General features: G+C 45.6%; 1 protein-coding gene across 11 annotated transcripts in view; it reads right to left on the bottom strand.

The window, feature by feature from the left end:
• Positions 1-13,042: 13,042 nt before the first annotated feature.
• NFIA (nuclear factor I A) overlaps positions 13,043-20,429 on the bottom strand; it is a 248,930-nt gene continuing 241,543 nt past the window's right edge. For all 11 annotated transcript variants that reach the window (XM_050977772.1, XM_030226250.2, XM_030226251.2 and 8 more), the window contains one exon: positions 13,043-20,248. In XM_050977772.1, coding sequence (XP_050833729.1) covers positions 20,231-20,248 — 18 coding nt within the window. In that variant the 3' untranslated portion in view covers positions 13,043-20,230. The remainder of the gene's footprint in view (positions 20,249-20,429) is intronic.

Here is a 20,429-nt window from a genome sequence, read left to right on the forward strand (position 1 = left end):
AATCTTTGACACAATGAAGTGTCTTCTAAATAAATTCAGTGGGATCGATCCAGTGAACTTCAGAGTGCACCTTTTCAATTATTTTTTAAAGATGGAGGGGTTTCGTGCATATTGAGCTCTGGATTTGTGGAGCCAGGAGCGGGCTCGAGCATGGACCTGAGCTCAGCTCCAGCAGGAGCTTATGGAAACACTCGGAGGGGATCTGAGTCCTTCCTGTGCTTCCAGCATGGCTCTGGGCTTCTGGATCTGTGACTCTTTCCTCTTGTATGTAAAACATTAATTATTATTCCAAAATATTTGGGGTTTTTTTTTGTGTTCCCTTAGCTCAACCTTCAGAACCGTCCGCTTGAATCCCAGCAGAAGCACTTTGGTCAGAATTAAAGAAAAAGTGATAGCCCAGGCAGCAGGTTTTTAATTGAGGCCTGCCAAATACCAAAGGCAGATGCTTTTTCATTCTGTAGCTCCTGGATACGCCGTCTACTTTTCGGTTTCAAGGACAAAGGAAACACTTACCCAATTAGATGAGGCATGAGATTGTGACATACGGGCTCTTTCCTTAAATAAAAAAAAAATACTGGAAAAAGATTTTTGACCCTAAGTCAATGAGTGCTATTAAAATAATGAATACTCCATAAATCCAGCCATATCCATGGCCCACACTGGGAGCTGTGCTGTTCCTGTTGCAGAGGAGGCCGCGGGATAAAGCCCCACACGGCTCCCTTGGCTGGATCCCATTTTGGAGGCCTTACTTTTAAACCAGGACAGACAGAGATGTGAGCCAGTGATTCTGGGACACTGTGAGGTCTGTCACCTCCTCTGCCTGATGTCAAACATGATCTGGGTGTTGGAGCACCTGGATTTCCCCCACACACTCAGCTGAGCCCAGGGAATCTCCGGCTCCTCTCAGGAGGCTCATAGGAGCTGATATTTGAATGGGAACGTGGCTGGTCCGAGCTAACCCAGCTTTTCCCTGCTGAAGGTAGGAAATGGTTAACTTAATGCTTTCTACACCTCACACCTGAGTCTGAAGCATCCTAGAAGCCACTTGAGCTGCTGCAGGAGGAGCATCACACGCTGTCGCTGTCGGTGGAAGCGGGATACGTCGGGATCGTCCTCGTTTCTGCGTCTGGAGAGGGAGGCAGCAGTTAAACTTTGAAATAACCACAGCTCTGCTGCCTCCCACCTCAGAGCTGGGATGTGTTTGCTTTAGCCTTTAGCAGGCAGCTGGAAGCGTTGACTGATAATTGTGGTGAGTTTCTGCTCCTCCAGAAGAGCGAGGAGCCTCCTCTGTCCTGCGCCTGTTGTTCCTGCTGCTGGCCCTGCCGAAATGATTGAAGTCAGTGTTCTCATCCCTGCACGCAGCACTGGAGTCTCAGGTGCTGGGAATTAACGTTGCCTGTTTAATTACATCAGTGTGCACTTGGAGCTGCTGTAGCTGTCCTTTCTCACAGAGAGGAATTGCATCAAACTGGGTGGGGGACTGAGTGATACTGGAACAAATGGAAGTGACTGGAAAAATTGCTCTTGTCTTTCCAGCCAGGCCCAGCTGCCATTTTGATTTCTCTCCACCTTGGTGGCTGTCCCTGGAACTCTGCAGGGTTTGTCCTGCTGTACCCTGTGCAGAGCCATTAATCATGTGTGACATCCAATGGGGCCCCAAATCACAGTGTTCACCATGACAGTTTGGGATGCCTGGACCCCTGGAGATTCTGGACTTTGAGTCCTTCCCAGCCTCAGCTGCAGAGCAGATCAGGCTGGAAGATGCATCTGTGCCTGTTGATGAGGCCCCAGCCAAGGGCAGGCACAGCACTGCTGCACCCAGAGCGCCAATGCCAGTCCTCTCCTGTGGGATCCCCCAGAGACACAAGGAGCAGGAACAGCAGGAGGGAGCACTCATGGATCTCCCAGAGACCATGGAATCCTAGAATGATTTGGGTTGAAAGGGACCATAAAGCCCACCCAGTCCCACCCCTTCCATGGGCAGGGACACCTTCCACTGTCCAGGAATATCCACTGTCCCTGTCCAAACTGGCCTTGGGCACTTCCAGGGATCCAGGGGCAGCCCCAGCTTCTCTGGGCACCCTGTGCCAGGGCCTGCCCACCCTCCCAGGGAAGAATTCCCTTCCAATATCCAATCTAAATCTATTCTGTCCCAGCTGAAAGCTGCTGCTGCTGATGAAGAGATGGTGCCCCTCATCCCTCTGCAGGAGCAGCAGCAGAGCCTGACAGTGACCTGCTCATCCCCGTGTCCCAAACAGCAGCACACAGAGGAACAGCCTGCTCCTCCCCCAGCCTGCAGAGCCCAAACCAATGCAGAGCCTCCCTGGACCCCCCTCCCCTGCACCAGGAGCTGAGATCAATGGCATGGCTTAACTTTAGGCTCTGCTGCCTTGGGCCAGCTCAGCACTGTCCCCACTGAGCCAAAACCTCGTGTAATCACATTACTGCCACTGCCATTGCTTTCAAGAGAGCTTGTGCAGAACTCTTTTATTCCTGCAGTTTACACATCCATAAAAACCACACAGAGTACAGTGAGGTGAGGAAGAAACACCATGAATTTTCATCATATTGTTATTTCTGGCCCGTTTTACATTGTCACTATGTCCTTGGTGATGGGGAGCAATAAATACCCTCTGCCAGGCTCACATTGCCATGGATGGGAGAGGAAACAGCAACCCAAAGGGTGTCACATTCTAGAAACCTGACCTGGAAAGAAGGATCCACAATTAACTAGATGGGTAAGGGAGTCTTGATTATCATTAAAAAAGCCCATGTGGCAAACAGCTTTAAAACATCCCAGATATTATTGATGAATTTTCTGTGGAGAGGAAGAATTCAAAGGGGTGCCATTAGCATTCTGGACAGAGAGGGAGCAGATCTATAGCACGACTCTCAATAAATACATTGCTGCAGTAAACTTCTTTAGCACTTTGCAATTCACATCTGATCTCTGCTGACCTTCTTTTTTCTCCTAATTAAACCTTTAGCTTGCAAATGAGCCATTTCCTACATCAAACTGGTAGATGGTGAAGGAGGAAATTCTACCCGCGATTTATAGGAGCTGCTGCTGACCTGACTGTCTATCACAACCTGTTCTAATTGATCCCTCTTTGAATTAAATTTGACCAATTACTTTCTCCTAGGTGAACAAAGACGAGACTCTCCTGCAAAGCTGCTGTGCCACAGCAGCCAGCAAAGCTGGGTGTGTGCAGTGGGTGGGAGATACCCAACATTTTGTGCACGTAGGAAGGTGAAGTCTGCGTGCCCCCAGCACCCAAACCCTCTGGTTTCATGAACCAAATGTTTTTGAAGTTGTTTTTGAAGGAGGGGGCGTGGGGGTGACTTGGACTGCTGCTCCCACAAGCTCACATCCTCACCTGCTGTCGCTCCTGCCTTGGTTTTGGAGCTGGATGATCCTCCAGGCTGCTCATGTCCCTCAGTCCTCTTCCAGTGCAGTGCCTGTGAAGTCCTTTCTGACCCAAGGAGAGCTCCCCCAAATCAATCAGTGCCTGGTCTGTCTCCTGATGGGGACTCAGGAAGGGAATGGAACATCTGAGATGGGTGTAAGTCCTGCTGACCTCAGGAGTTCAAATGTTCTCTTGGCTGAGCTAGGAAGGGTTTTGCCTGCCCAGATGAATCCTGTACCCTTCCCTGTGGCTGAAATGTGGGAGTCTGGCTGGGAGAGCAGCCTGTGGCAGCAGGGAAGGATCCTTGGCTTGGCTGGACAGCAAGAAGCTGGATCTGCACCAGCCAGCAGCGACACAACGGGAGTGAAACCAGTGCAGTCCATTAAAAAGTCATGAGTCTCACCTCAAAATCCTGTACAGAAGTACATTTTATCTGATTTTCCTTGTCTCCTGGCTCCAGAGCGTGCATTTTCAAGCCTTGCTTCCACAGCTGAAATGATGAGAAATGTTCTTTCCCACAGGAACTCCTGGTGGCTGCAGCTTCCCAAATAGTATCAGGCTCCAGGATTTGGCACTCCTGTCATTCCTCAGCCTGCCTCATCCAGGGATTTCCAAAGGCCCTGGGTGCAAATCCCCCTTCAGCCAGCAGCTCTTGCCCTGTGGAACAGACTCTGGAGCATCCCTGTGCTGCATCCTGGGATAATTTCAGCCTTTTCTCTCTTCTCCCAACCACAGGGAATGGGAAACCTCACCAGCATTCCTGCCCCACATCCAGAGCCTCACTGGGAAAATGCTCATCCTCTCCAGGAATATTGGACATCATGCTGGGAATTCTTCCCTGGGAGGGTGGGCAGGCCATGGCACAGGGTGCCCAGAGAGGCTTTGGCTGCCTCTGAATCCCTGGAAGTGTCCAAGGCCAGGCTGGATGGGGCTGGGAGCACCCTGGGATAGTGGAAGGTGTCCCTGCCCATGGCAGGACTTGAAAAAAGACAGGCTTAAGGTTTCCTCCCCCCAAAACTATTCAAGGATTCTATGAATTTCTGCACTGCTTGGCAGGGGTGGAACTGGATGACCTTTAAGATTCCTCCCAACCCAAACAAACCATGGTTCCAAACCATTCCATGATTCTGTGATTTCCAGCTGTGCAAGTTCCCCTGGGCTGTGACTGTGACCCACACCTCTGCTTCTACAGCAAATCACAGAAAAAAGGTGATTTTTTTTCATGCATCTCATCCCTGATCCCAGGTGAAGCAGATCCCTTCCAATTCCTGTGCCAGAGGAACCATCCCAGAATCTCATCCTGTGGTGGATGGGAGGATCCCAGGGCTCCCCCAGGCACTAAGGAGGGCTGCCAGACCCCCCAGAGCCCTTTGGGGTGGCATTAAAACGTGGCTGACATTTTCCACGCTCCCTCCTTAGTGCTCTGGCTGCGATATAAATTTTCTGGGAGTTCTGCTGTGCTATTTGCATGCATCCACAGCACTGTTTGTTTTCACACAGTGACCTACATAACTCATTTTAATACGTACCCAGGCAGCAGGGCTGGGCTGCAGGGGTGTCAGGGGGATGCACAGCTCAGCAGCAATGAATCCATCATCCCTGTATTTTGGGAGAGGATGGTGGGGGCAGTGGCATTCCCTCCTCTGGCTGTCCTGCTGGAGCCCTCTGTGCTGGTAAAAATGGTGCTGGGCCATTTCCACTGAGTGCCAAATGGATGAACTCTTCTTAGCTGTCAATTTTCATGAAATATTCATCTTTTATTTAATTTGTTGCCTCTGTTCTCTTCCCTTTTTATAGGATAATGACTCCTGTTAGCAGGAACACAGCCATTCTCCAGGAGCCCCCAGCTATGGGAAAGGTGGGAGTGCTCCCTCAGGCTACACACTTCCATGTATTTTGGAACATGGATTTTGTTCTGCAATTTGTCCTCATGTAAGAGCCATCAGGATGTGCTGCTGTTGCCCCTGTGGTGAGCCCAGCCTGACCCCAGGTCAGGCTCTGCCTCTTCTTCACTTCATATTAAATATTGTTAAATATTTAAGCAAAATGGCTCTGATTTAGGAGAATCACAGAGCAGACCCTTTGCAGGTACAGGGCTCCAGAGCAGCCCAGGGGCTGTACCTGACCCTCCCTAGCCAGAAAATCATGAAAATGAGCCCCATTCCACTCAGTTTTGGCTCTGTCAGAGGTGGTCCCTGAGAGGGGACTGGCCTCACTTCTGGTCCTGCTGCAGACACTCCCAGTGCTGTGTGTCCTTCATCTGGCCCATTTCAGCTCTAATTGCAGCAGCCTGAACCTCCACACGGGTTTCTCTGCTGATATTTCATGACATTTTATGTACATAATCTGCATATGTTATTTTTAGCAAACTTTCTCCCCGGGACAGCCTCATGTGCTCCGCATCTTGTTCCCATGAGCAGCTGGGAGAGGTTTGATTTTTTTTTTTTTCTTCTTCTTCTTTGTTTTTTTGGTAGCTTTTCCTCAGTCAAGATCATGTTTTGAATTGCAGGAGCAACACACACAGATCATATTTTTCTTGCTTTTCACAAGGCAGCTTTAAGGGGGGATAAAAAACCCAAAAAGCAAAGGCAAGTGAGGCGGCCCAGCTCCCATTTCTAGGAATTTCCTTGCTTGGGATGCTTTGGGGTGAGTTGCCATCATCCCCCCAAAGAAACAGCATCTTTATTGAGTGGAAATAGCATTGTTCTTGGTAGAAATAGCACCATTCCTGTGGAAATAGCATCATTCTTGGTAGGGACAGCATCATTCTTGGTGGTAACAGCATCATTCTTGGTGGAAATAGCATCATTTTGGGTATTTTGGGAGCAGGACAAGTCCTTGCCCTTTGCTGGAAATGCTTTGCCACAGGGAGATGCTACATGGAAATGCAGCATTTGCTGCAGGGAGAGTTGTCCTGCTGGGTGTTTTTTAGGAACTGTGGCTCCAAGCTGTGTGGGAGATGCAGCTCCTAGCTGGAAACTCTGGGTCCTTTAGCAGGGAAAACCCCAAACTTTGAAACTCAGGTCTGCCTTAACTGTTTGGTGGAGGTGTTCCCTGAGAAAATGGGGTTTTGCCAAGCTCAGAGCATTTGTGGATATTTTCTGGTTGGAAGAGGAATGCTGGCCTTGGGAGGACACCTTCCCGTGGTGGTCTGTGCATGAAGGGGCTGGTCCATGAAGGATGGGGTCCATGAAGGGAGGGAGGATCCCTGGAGGCACCACTGGTGTCCCTTGGGCTCCTCCTTGGAGGAGCAGCCACAGGTGAATCTGGGTGCCCTGAGCAGAGCTGGGTCAAGGCCACTGCTCTTAGAAAGGGAACAGCTCCATCACTAAATCAGCTTTCATTTCCAAGGCTTTCTGTGAGCCACAAAAAATGGATCTTGTGGGGTTTTGTGAGGATCTTGGGATTCCCATCTGTGCTGGCCACCAGCACCTCGTGGCTTCACCAGCACATGCCAAGGCCTCTGCTCCAGTGCACAACCAGGAGCTCTCTCCTGGCCTGGGTGTTCCCTGTCACATCTGACCAGGACAGGTTCTAGAACACGGGAGAAGAGTTTGTTTGAGAGACAGAAGAGTTGAAGAGATTTTTCTTAGGTCTCACTTGGCTGCTCTCCCCGCAGCACTGTGCCCTGGGGCAGGAGGAGCCGTGTGATTCATGGATCCATCCTGGCTCCTCCACCCAGGGGTAGGACCCCTGGGTCCAGGGGAACAAGAGGGACACGTGGTGACACATGGCAAAGCCCAACCTTGAGCGAGCAGCGCTGGGCAGCCCCGCGAGTTCCACGCGGCACAGCTGGGGCCCGCTTAAAAGCTCTTCCCAAGCGCTTGGAGCAACGAAACCTCTTTTTTCCAAGTCCTCGTTGTGTACTAATGAAGGAATAAAATAAACATTTGGTAACAAACCCAGCATATGGTTATTGTTTGCTGCAAGGACAGGGGAAAACATGACTCCATCGCCGGGCGAAAGGCTGCAGCTGCGCTATTGCGTTTCCCCGCCGCGCTTTATTTAATAAACCTCGGCCTGCAGCCTCCACGAAATTTTTCTTTCCCCCTCCCCAAGCCCCCAGAGCTGGTTTTGGTGCCTTCTGCCACGATGGCCACGGCGGGGTCGCATGTGCCCTTCGTTAGCCGAGGAATCTGCTTTCAATTCCGGCCCTTGGGGTTGTATTTTCACAGCGACTCATTAGTCAGCGGCCGCTGACAGGCCGCTGTGAGTGTGCCATCTCCCGCATTGTTTGTGTGCAAGTGCAGCGCCCAACATGATTTATTTGGGTTTTAATTAAAATTTGTGGATAGGCCAGTGATTTTTAGCAGTGCTGGTTGCAATTTGTGGTTGCACAGGGGGGAAAAAGAAAAAATAAAATGGAAAGAAGAAGATCAATAAGCTTGTAGAGTTTGTGTTTTTAGAGGTACCTGCTGGTCGCTGGCCCCTCTGGGCCGGGCAGTTCCCAGCCCTACACATTCAGGAGAGATGGAACACCTTTGATTCCCACAGCAAGGCACAGACCTGAAATTACTCTGGCAGGTAAATCAGTGTCCCATGAGTGATGTCCTGATGACCTCAACACCAGACCGAGCTCTGAGTGGCTGCAGAATCCCAGAATGGCTTGGGTTGGAAGGGATGTTAAAGCTCATCCACCCCTGCCATGGCAGGGACACCTTCCACTGTCCCAGGTTGCTCCAGCCTGGCCTTGGCCACTTCCAGGGATCCAGGGGCAGCCACAGCAAATCTGGGAATTCCATCCCAGCCCCTGCCCACCCTGCCAGGAACAATTCCCAATTCCCAATATCTCATCCAGCCCTGCCCTCTGGCAGTGGGAGCCATTCCCTGGGTCCTGTCCCTCCAGGCCTTGTCCCCAGTCCCTCTCCAGCTCTCCTGGAGCCCCTTTAGCCACTGGAAAGGGCTCTGAGCTCTCCCTGGAGCCTTCTCCAGGTGAACACTCCCAGCTCTCCCAGCCTGGCTCCACAGCTGATGAACTGGAACATCTCTGTGGCCCTTGGAACATCTCTGTGGCCTCCTTTGGATTCGCTCCAGCAGGTCCACGTCCTCCTTACATTTAATTATCTTATATTTAATTACGGTTTAATTTAATTAATATCCTTCGTATATTTAATTGCATGTTCAAGATCACAGCAGCACCCAGGAGGAAGGTGGGTGACAGAGGAAGGTGGCTGAGCCCTGAGGTCCCACGAGCAGGACGGGTGACTTGTGGCTTGAAAACAGAAGTTATGATTTTAAAATGCTTTGGAGGCTGTGGCTCACCCTCTCCAAAATAATCTGAAGTGCCTGGATGCCTTCCCCACTGGCAGCATCCCTCACTCCCCTGGAGCAGCAGCAAATTTATCTTTATGCTGGTAACTTTTTGTGGCTCTAAAAGAACAACCAGAAGAGGAAGGATGAGGTGGGTGAGTTGGTGAAGGCTCAGGGGCCCCTCTTGCCCTGTGAGACCCCCTGGCCACAGCCCCAGCAAGAGGGGATGTGTTGCTCTTGCTGAATGAAGATTTTCTTGCTGCTCATGACATCAAGATGTGTTTTTATAAGGGGCACTAAAGCACTAAGAGACTAAACTCATGCCCCCCCCCGCCCAAATTGCAAAAGTTTGAAGCCTTTCTTGGCCTAATACCGCGGCCCAGAGAAGTCCCTGCTGTACCTGATGTAAACATGTATTAATTAAAGCACTTTGGAAATGCAGAGTATTGACCTAAGGGGCTGTAATGGCTCTTCTTGAGCAATTACAATCCATCACACAGCCCCAGACCTCGGGAGGGGATTTTTTCGGAGGCGCGTTATTGACCTGGCGGCCCCGGGCGGTTTCCTCCCTCACACAGACCCTTCCTGCCCCAGGGCTCGCATCCTTCCCGGGGAAATAGTCAGAGGGGGAGGCCTTAAATTCCTTAAAATTAATAAATAGGATGTATTCCATCCTGCCCCCTCCCCACCACGTGCCTCCTCTCCCACTCCCTGTCGCCAAGGGCACTTTAAAGCCTTTCCACCCACCTGCAGACCCAGGCAAACACCTGGAGCAAAATATTTATATCTAAAAGAAAAACTTTGTGCTTTCCACTGGTGGAAACCCTTCTCAAAAAAAGCATTTATCTCCCGAGACTTACACCTTCTAATTTAATTTTCCCCTAAATCAAACAGGGTATTAATCCACAATAGAAAACACGTTCCAGTTGCACAAACAATATTTAAATGGTATAATAGGGACATCTTTTATAAATACTTCTAACAAATCCTGAAAAAAACCCGAATGTGTGGGCTATAATTAATAGAAATGCCAAGTGCCAGCTAACCAGGAAAACTCCAGCATCATAAATCTGCCCCGAGCCTTCTCACACACGCTGATGGATGGGGACTTGCAGCTTAAATATTTAACAATCAATAATTCAAATACCTATCCTACCCTATTAAATTTGTCACATTTATTTATAAATGCAACATCCAGCTGAAGTTTCTCTAGAAGTTGGGCCTCTTCCACCCAGTAACAACATGAAGAATTTTGGAAGGGAAAAAAAGGTGTCAGCATATGAAATTCCTGTGGGGAAATAAGGAACAATGGGGAGGGGGAATTAAACCCCATATCCCAAAATAGTTGGCTGCATCTCCTTCACCCTAATGGGTTTGGATAATGCAGTGTGCAGGCAGGTGCTGTGTCCTATGAATCACATTTATAGGGATATTTTCCAATTTCTTTGCTGCCCAAGGCAGGGAGCTGCCGTTCGTCCTCCACAGATGAATATTTCCGTGGCACAGGGTGGGCTGCAGTCCCTGCCCACACTTTGTGTCCCTCCTGGAGCAAATCCTGTAAAAACCTAAAAAAGCCTGGAAAAAGAGGTGGCTTTGGGGCTTCCCTGAATGGCAGCAGTGCTTTGTGAGGGTAGAATGGGACATAAATAAATAAATAAGCACATGCTGAGTGCAGCACTGGTGAGAGGATGATGATGGTAATAATAATATCAATACTACTAATAATATTGCTATTAATAATCAAGTGACATCTTTCCTTTTTGAAGCACCAGCAGCCTTGCTCTGTTTCTCAAAGGTTTTTAGGAAAGTGAGATGGCTGCATGGTTTTTAAGGTGGCTCCTCTCCTTGCCAATGGCCTCCATAAAGATAACACCAATGGGCAAAGCTCAGTTCTGTTTCCATTGATCCAGAGGAAGAGGAGGTGGCTGAGAGCATCCCCTGTGCTGCTGGAGACTTGGCCATGCCTCCAGCTGCCTGTGGCAGGGAGGGTCCCTTGGCCCCTGAGCATCATTGATTTTAAAGGAGCACCAAGTCCTGAGAGGTTACAAAACTCGTGCACCCAAATTTGTGGAAGCATTTGAAAATCCCCATGGGGCTATGTATGGGTAAGGAATGAAGGGTGTTGACCGTGGTCCCTGTCCCCACCAGAGTGTGCCTGTGGGCCCGAATTATGGTGCCATAAATCTCCGTGGCAAATTTATTGCCACAATTTATCAGCTCCTGTTGCTGAATGGCCAAGCAGTTAATTTTGAGATGAAGTGGTGCCATTTTCATCAATACCTGTGTGCTAACTGCCCATCAAAACATCAGCTGCAATTAATACAGCGTTGCTGAAGCACTGAACCAATAAATATTTCCAGTCTTGGCTGGTCTTCAGCAGATGTTGGACAGACCCATCGCCTCAGTGAGTGCTGTTCCAGTTGCATCAACAGCAGTGTTTGCATTTAAGGAAGAGGTTAAATAGCCAGATCTCCCTCTGAGCAGGGCAAAGCACCTGCATTTCCCTGCCTGAACACCACCCTGGGCTTTTTCCACCCAAAGTTTTTTCATTTCTGTGAGGGGCTATTGAGTATTCCTCCTGCGTCCCCAGCCAGGCTGACACATTTTGATAGCAATAAATAATAAATGGGATTTATTTCCTTGGATGCTGATGGAGACCTTTTCTCCCACAGGAAGAAAGAGAAATCCAGAAAGCTGGAGGGGAAGAAAACGTGCAAGGAAAGGAGGGAGAAAGCAGAAGGTGGTACCTGAGCCCTGGACAGTGCTCACTCCACTGCCAGCACAGCCATCATCCTTGTGGGAGGACATGGTCACCCCTTGCACGCCTTGTGCTTCCTCCTCCAAACCTCAGCCAACACCAATAGTGAAGGGTATAAATAAATAACAGTGAATGATTTTTTAGGGAGGGATGGACAAGAACGGGGAAGGGGCAGTGGTGAGGAGCAGTTGGAGCTGTTGGGTGACACCTCCCTTTGTGCTGTGATTGCACTTTTTTAAAGCAGGTGTTAGTTTTTCTGTGTCTGTTTGTGCAGTGATGTACATGGGTGGGTGCCTGTCCCTCCCTGCCATCCCGGTATCCCCTGAGCTCACAGCCAGTGCTGGGAGGAAGCATCCAGCTCTGGCAGCCCCATGGGACAGGCTAGCCCACACCTGGGCTCACTTCCAAGCTGTTTTTTGCCCAACTGGGACAGCAAGCACAGGCTCAGCACCCTCATGCCCCCTCTTCCTCCCTCCTCCCAGAGCTTGTGGGGGTGAAAGGGTCCAGCACTGTTGGCAAGCCCTGCCTGGGGTACTGTGTCTCCTTTGAGGACAGATTTGGCTTTTCCTTACTGTCTGGTCTCCTTTATGAGAAAAAAAAAGCCAAATTGAACAGGCTCCAACCTGTCCTCAGCTGCCACACCATGCATTGGTGCCAGCACTGCCCACATGGGAGGCATACAGCGAGGGGCACAGACAGGGTGCCCCCCTGGGGACGGTGACATTAGACCTGTGCCCAGCCTGACCCTCCCGCCCTGGCCTTGTAGCCAAAACCAAAACTCTGTGGAGGTGTGAGAAAGGAAATACCAGCGGTTTATGTGTGTCAGGAACACATTTGTTAGAAAACACTCATTTCCCCCAAATAAAATGGAAGAGCTGGTGTTGCAGCTGGTGCTGCCTGGGAAAGGGCCAGGGGTCACGGGGGTCCCTGTCTGCTGTCCCCAAGGGCAGTGGCAGAGCTGCACCAACCCTCACCCTTCAGGTGTGGGCTCAGGGTCTGCTTTTACATAGAAAACAGCCATAATGGCTTAAATGCAAAAAAACCCTTTCTGCAAATGCTAAATTCTGCATGTATATTTTAAAGAAAAAGTTGTTGCAGAGTGAAAATCTTCAAAGGAAACTTTGACATTTGTAAAAAAGCCTAATTGTTGCCCATTTCTGCACCCAGAGCCTTGCAGAGAGAGGCAGCTCTACCAGCAGCTCCAAGGTCAATCCCAACAGCCGTGGCTGTACCGGGGCTCCTCGGAAATGTGGCAATATTTTTATAGTTTAGCTACGTTTAAAGATGCATTGTAGCATTTGCAGCATTTGTTAATCTCCTCGATCTTTCCTAGGTGTGCTTCATCTCTTTAATTTGAATGATTAATCTGCAGAGATAAATCCGATATTGGAACAATTTTGTGCGACGGGACACCAAAAAGACGGGGAAGAGTGGCCAATGTGACAAAAGTGACTCGATTTAACCAAATATCCCCACGATTTGGGGTGAAGCTGCTGCCTGGGAGCCTGCCCAGGCTGCAGGGCTGGGGCCAGGAGAGGTGGATGCCCATGGTGGCCGGCGATGCCCATGGTCCTACAGCCGCAACCCCACCCCGTGCCCGGCTGGGAGTAAATAACAACACGGCCTGTTAGCATTAGCAATTTTTTATTTTCCTTTTTTGTTGCATAGGAAATGCAGTACTTGCTTCCAGTAATTGTATTGTAATGTGAGAAGGTGGTAGCACTAATGGTTGAATACAAGAGTTAAACTAATCCACACCAGCTCAAAAAACCTGCGGAGACTTAGTTGAATAAGAATGGATGCCCACAGTGATTCTCAACCAATTACAATTTTTTTCACAGAACACAGTAAAACTAAAATGGTAACTATGAGAGTCAATACAAGTATACTAGAGGCACGAGGGGCCTGACTCATAAAAAAAAATGAACACGACATGGTATTAACACGGGTGTCAAGTGAATTTGCAGCAGACCTTTCACACGGCCGGTGGAAATTTTAGCGCCTCAAATCTCAACTCGCTGCTGAGGGACTGGGCTGGGCTGGGGCAGAGCTCGGGAGAACCTGCACAAAATGGAGATTGCTCCTTGATTGTGTTCCCCAAGAATTTCGTGGCCCTGTCCCCAAGGCAGCAGTTGCAACAAGGACGAGCGGCGTCGGTGGCGGATGCCGAGCCAGGCGCTCTCGCCCTACCATGCTCTGTCTAGAAACTCATCTTCTTTTTGTTTTTCCCCTCATATTAAATTTGTGGATGCAGATAAAAGGGAGGGGGGATTTCACCCAACACAATTGTTTTTGTTCATGCTCGAGCATAGAAGATTAACTAAGTGGAAAATAGTCTTCCCTAAGAAAAAAAAAAGCATCCAAAGTACAAAAGTTCACATTGCGGGCGAGCGCTCGCCCTGACGGAGGGTTTCTCTAGAGCTCAGAGGTAGCGATCGAGCGCGTTTTGTTCTGGTGCGGACAAGATCTCTTTTGTGATCGAGTCGCGGTGTCCCGAGCCCCCGGCACCGGCCGGAGCCTTCCTCCCCCTTTTCCTCCTGCAAACCTGCACCTCTGGGGCTCGGAGCATGGTGCTGCGCTGCCTCGCCTCCTCCACGGCCCCTTCCCACCGGTTCCTGGTCTCCGCGGGGCTGGGAGAGGCGGAGAGGGGAAGGGGAGGGAGGGCCACCCTCAATTTGGAGGAGAGGAGCCCACCAGCCTCCCGTGTTAATAGCAAAGGAGCTTTTATGAATCGGGCCCAAAGTTTTGTACAGAGTTTGTTTGAAGAAAAATATTGCAACTGTGCATGAAACTAAACAACCACATGAGGTTTTTTTTTTCTTTTTTTCTTTTTTTTTTTTTTTTTTAAAGGGTTTTTTTCTTTCTATATGAGGAAGTCTGGTGTGAAGAAGGGTCAAGCATGGGTACCTGGTTCACCGCTGCCCATTAAGAAATCTCTCGCAACATGAGCTCGGTCTCATTTGTGGGTTTAAAGGACTGTCCCTTCAATTTGAACTGTTCTTCAGAGCAAGCTCTCTGAATTCTTAGGGTAGCTTTTCGAGACGAAAATCTTACCAGGCACGGATTTCTGGTCTCAAACACCATGTCCTGCCCTCTAGGAAAAAAAAAAAAAAAAAAAAAAAAGAAAAGGAAAAAAAAAGAAAAAAAAGAAAAAAAACCCAAAACACAAGTAATACTGAATTTAAGTAAATGTATACCTCCAAAATACTGAAAACACCCCAAATCAATAAAGACAGAATTTGCGTTCTCAGTGAAATATCTTTAAACCTATCTGACAAGAACCAAGTCAGAAAAAAAGACTAACATAACTTTGAGTAATATTCATACAGCTACTAAGCATTATGGAATAGCATGCATTAATATTGTACGGTTATTTTACATCACCTATATCAGAAGGTTCTGACAGACAGCGAAGGCTACCGGTGTAGAAAAATCTTACTTCAGAAGAGCAATATAATACAGATTTCACAGGCACTACATTTTAATATATCAGGTATTATGCTGGTTTTCTTATAATTCTTTCTGTCCTAAAGCTGGCATTATAACAATGACCGAAAAGGCAAGGATCGAAGTAAACGGAAAGTAGATACCAAAGTTGATATATTCTTTTCTTTTTTTTTTTTCAGATAGATTAGTGCATAGTTTTCATGCAGATAAACACTGCTATGCATTTACATTGTTGGAAAGCAGAGTGAATTGAGCCCAAGTTGTCACATTTTTGTAAATCATTTTGCCAGCCTGTAATAGCACCATGTAATGGATTTGCATTAAACATTAAATTGATTTCAGAATTGGTGACACAGTATTCACTACAGTTAAGTGCTATGGAATAGCTTCAATGTTACCTGCTATATATCAAAGCAATTTTCATCCCACTGCTTTTTTATTGGAAAAAATAAAAGGAAAATGTACTCGATACTAATTAGACTATTGCGCAGCCTTGGACTTGATGATGGCATAGCTGGGTTTACTGTCAAACAGTAATACATGCATTGACTTCAAGACAAAATTGGCATTGTAAGCTTGATTTAATGAAAATCCTGCCTAGCAGGCAGTGTTAACTTCACAAGACCTGCCTCCGACAGACCTCATGAGGTTGAATTTGTTATTTATTTATTGTTTAGGTGCCATTGAAGCTCTCCTTACATTGTCATGCCGGTTATGGTTTTAATTTTGTTCGATGGAGGCCTTCTACCAACAAAAAAAAAGAAAAAAAAAGATATTTCCAGAGACACAATGCAAAGTACAATATTAACTGACATTCTTAAAAAAAAATAATTCACCACAAGGAAAAAAAACCTGTTTTAGGCTATGTATCTGGGTTTTTTTGTATTTTTGTACAGTAAATATTTTATAACACTGTTACTACAAAGCTGCAAATATACGGAACAAAGAGAACTAGAGAAAGAAAAAAAAAATGTTAGAGGGATTTTGCATATTCCTGTGGGCTGACTGAATACTGTGGAGTTGAGAAAACTTGGTGTTTCTTTTCCCCTTCGACCTTAAGGGGAGGGGGAACAAGCAACAGAGACAAAGTGTACCATGGCTGCCTAAACTCGAAGCCTGAAAGTTTTTTTTTTTTATTATAAAGGAAAAAGAATAAATAATAATGGCATTGCTGGGGTGTGCGGCATGAGAAAAGCAAGTGCCCTCGCTCAAAAAAATAAAAAAAAAAAATTTAAAAAATCCCGAAAAAAGAGGGGAAAAAAAAAAGAAAGGAATTAACTTGGGAAAAAGTCAATTCGCGCTAAGCCATCCCTAGGGCTTTAAATTTGGGTGGGCGGGGGTGGGCACAGGTCAGAGAATTTGTGCGTCTGACAGTTCTGGAGAGAAGGAGGCGGGGAGGAAAAAAAGTTCTTGGGCGGCTCCGAAGGAGCGCCCGGTGCGGGGCTGGGGCTCCTCTGCCTCCCGCACGCTGGGACCATCCAGGGATGGATGGATGGATGGCTGGCTGGGTGGGTGGATGGAGGGATGGATGGATGCCCCATCCCTCCTGCCCATCGCTGCTGGCCTCCCCGCTCCTCTAAAGGAGGACTAAAACACTGTTTGTTCTCTACACCTGCACAGAACGGAACTGCCGCGTTTCCTGCGTGAGAGGAAGGTGAACGCAAACTGAATTTAGTGTGTAATACTTTACAACCCCTGTTGTTTAACACCCTTGACCTCCTACCTAATGTTTTAAAGCCTTTAAAACATTTTTTTTTCTCGCAATTCTGCTCAGAGTTCCCTAACTTTAGCGTCATCAAACTTAATATGACAAAAATACCTTCAAAAATACAGCATACCTGTAATGTCCATTTACAATGGTTCTTCAGTAGCCTATACTTCTCAAGCATAGGAATATGCTATACCATTGAGAGAAGAAAAATAACTGTATTTAAATACATACAAAAAAAGGAAACGGGAAAGTTTTTAACTTAAATCCAGTTCCCAAAGGAAAAAAAAAAAAAAAAAGCAATTCTATGAACGCTGCCTTTATAACGAACAATCAGAAATTCCACTAAGCTAATTTGACAGAAATTTTTCCTCATTTAAACAACATTACAAAAGTCCTGCATTATAAAATAGGGTAGAATAAATCAGTGTAATCAATAAAACTATACAACATACAAATTACATATCTTCTGAGTGGGCAGTTTAATTCTCTCTCTTTGCAGCCATGACTACAACATGCTCACTAAAAACAACTAACTGCCCAAACTATTGCTTAGTTTGTTTTGTTTAAAAAAGGGTGCAATTTTATTGTATATACAACCAATTTACTGGTAATACCTTGTCTCATAGCAAGGTTCTGACAAAATGTTTGTCTAGGCTTTTTTCCCTTCACTGTGAAGCACTGAAAGCTGCTATTTTTTTTTTTTTTTAGTGCACATATGTCTTAATAAAGTAATGCCCAGCTAAGTGCTATAGGGAAGGCAAAGGATGCTGGCTAGAGGATGTGATACCATATACTAACAATCACACAATACAATAGAGCAAAATGACTACTCAACCACTTATCAGACACATATGAAAATCCAAAACATTTTATTTTTTCCTTAAATAGAGAATAACCAGTAAACAATTTTCAGAACTTGGAAGTTTAAAAACGTGCATATAAAAATGGGCATTATATACTTTTATTGAATGTGGATTGATTGCAGTCTGCTAATAAAAATGGGTGTGGGATCTGAAGAAAAAGGAAGTTGTTTTTTTTTTTTTTAAGGCTTGCTTGTGAAAGGAACAGTTGTAAAACAAAAATTGCTTGAAGCAGGGTTCAGCTTAGTGCTTCACAGTTTGACTGCTTCTCTAAGAAGAGCCCTTCCTGCATGTGCATTCAAAAATCACAAAAGTACAAAGACAAACACCTAAAACACACTGCGTCAAGTGCAGCACCAACTTTGGTCAAATAAAAAAAAATTAAAAGAAAAATTAATAATTGCTAAGCTTTTCTACATGATATAAGCAGGTATTGCATATTTTCATATATCTGGGAGAAAACAAAACAAAAAAAGGAAGACTCCAAATAAAAGGTAAAATGCAGCAACATCCAAAAATACTGATAATCTAGCATCTACAGATCTCAGAATAGCACTGCCACTGACCATACAGGACAATAAACACTACTCCTATCTGCGGAACAACTAACATCCTATTTAATTCTAGATGTTGGAACTGACAATGGCTGACATAAAAGTCACATTTACAAAAAGTGTCTCCAAATGCTTGACTAGGGAAAAACCCCTTTCAATATAGGAACATGTGCAACAATTCCACAAATAATCGCTATCCAGGGCAAGGCACATTGATATGGAATTTTTTTTTTTTTTTGTTTCGTGCAAATTAAGAAAACAAAACAAAACATCGTTTCAGGGAAAAGATGAGGAGCAAAGTGTCTTCCCAAGAATTTCAGTTACTTGATTGTATAGGACAGTAGTAGAAACCCTTCTGAAGGGTCGAACAAACATAGTTTAAAGGCAAGTGCCTGGAATAGGGATTACAATATTGTGTCTTAATGCACTCTACTTTACCCTACATTAACTATATAAAAATTAGTTACTAACACTAGAACATGCAGAGACTTTCTCTGATTAGCTGGACTCGCCAACCAGAACGTATATATATGTATAGTATAGGAAACCTTCTTAAAGTTGCATGTGAAGCAAAGGGGTGCTCCGCTGTCTGATAGAAAAAATCACTTGCACTCTTTTTTTTTTTTTTTTTCCTTTTTTTTGTACATAAGATACAGGACGTTTGGGGTCCAAACTTCTTTTTTTTTTTTTTTTTTTTTTTTCATTTTCTACTTATTTGTCTGTTTTTTTTTCTTTTTTTCTTCTTCAGCAAGTGCCCTTGCTTTGAACTGGCATAAGTTGTAAGAAGATCAGCATCGTTCGTTTCTGTAATGATTTCTTCACAGTCCAGAAAATGTACCAGTTCAGGGACACGAAGGTGTTTTACTTTCTGGACCGTTCTCTCTTATTCCCAAGGTGTTTGAGAACTGATAAACCCTATATTGCCGGAAACACGTAAAATTTGTCAGAATTGGCATAATCCATTATAGTGACTTTTAGCTTATAAAATTAACAGATATTATGATTTCATTTTAGTTATGTGCTTTGATAACAGAAAATGATTAATTAGCATTTAATGTAGTTAACATATTGTGGTAAAAGCACCATTAGATTTGTTTTTTTTTTTTTTAATTTTCCTTCAGTTTTAAAGGGATACAAGTTCAACAATAAAAAACATAAAAAGCAAAAATAGCTCCCCTTTTTCTTGCAAGGCTGTTTTTTACCCCAATAATTTAGAGTCCTGGGGTGGAAGGACTTGGAAAACAAAAATAGAATTTTCAACAATCTCTATCTTACAAAGATATTTAGCTATCCAATGAAATTGCACTTTACTCAATTCAAAATTCGATTGTTTTGATTGATTCCTGTCAGTTTCTGTCAAAACAGACCAACTTCCCCATTTCTGCGTGAATTTTTGTGTAATTGTTGAAAATTGTTGAAAAATGTTTTTTTTAAATGTAAGTGCAGCATTTCAAACTTTTTTCTTTTTTTTCTTTTTTTTTTTTTTAAGTGAATAGTAGTAGTTTGATGTTTTAAATCGCTCTGCAATCGAGTGGAAAAAAATTGTTGACAATGCTCTTATGGTTCATGTTACGTCTCTAAGTGCCGACTGTAAAAAAAAAAAAAAAAAAAAAGAAAAAAAAACCCCAACAACAACAACAACAAAAAAAAAAGAAACCTGCATTTTTTTTCCCCGATATGTTACAGAAAAAAAACCATGCTCTATGTCTGTCCGGTAAGTTATATATTGCAGAATTCAGCTACTACAAAAGTTATAGTTTAAGTGTGTTTCATGATTTCTCAAGAAGTCTCACACCTGTATGGGAAAATCCGATGAGGATACTGTAAAACAGTTAGGCTCCATATGGAAAGTGTGTTACAACAGCGAGTTGGTAAGCAGCAGCAGAGGCTAGTTCTACTCAGTGTCACCTAACGCTTACACTACCAATGAAACACTTCAAAAGTTATGAAGCCCAACCATTTCCAGCACCATATGAGAAATTACAACAGTCCTAAAGTTGTCTAAAAAAAAAAAAAAAAATTAAAAAAAAAGAAAAATTAAAATCAAATCTCGAGAGAAAGTTACGGCCTTTGCCATTCAACCATAACGTTTGCCATTTCCATGTACGAGTTTGCTGTCGGTGTCTGCTCGCCTCCCCTTCCGCCGATGTGAAGTCGCTGCGCTGCGTTGCTGCTGCTTCCGTGTTACAGAGGTGGGAAGGGGTCTGGTGGTCTGTCCGGTGCATGGTGGGAAGCGGAGACTTTTATCCCAGGTACCAGGACTGCAAAAAAGAGAAAGGAGAAGCGTCAGCCCCGGCTGCCCGCTCTCATCGCTTCCCCAAGGGCTCCGGGCACGGCCGCCGGCCTCCTCCGCCAAGAGGGGGGCTAATTGAGACCGTGACGAATTGACCTAATTACAAAGCTTAATTAAAAATACTGTACAAATCAATATATTTTTTTTCC

Source organism: Serinus canaria, chromosome 8 (genome assembly GCF_022539315.1).
Source record: "Serinus canaria isolate serCan28SL12 chromosome 8, serCan2020, whole genome shotgun sequence".
NCBI lineage: Eukaryota > Metazoa > Chordata > Aves > Passeriformes > Fringillidae > Serinus > Serinus canaria.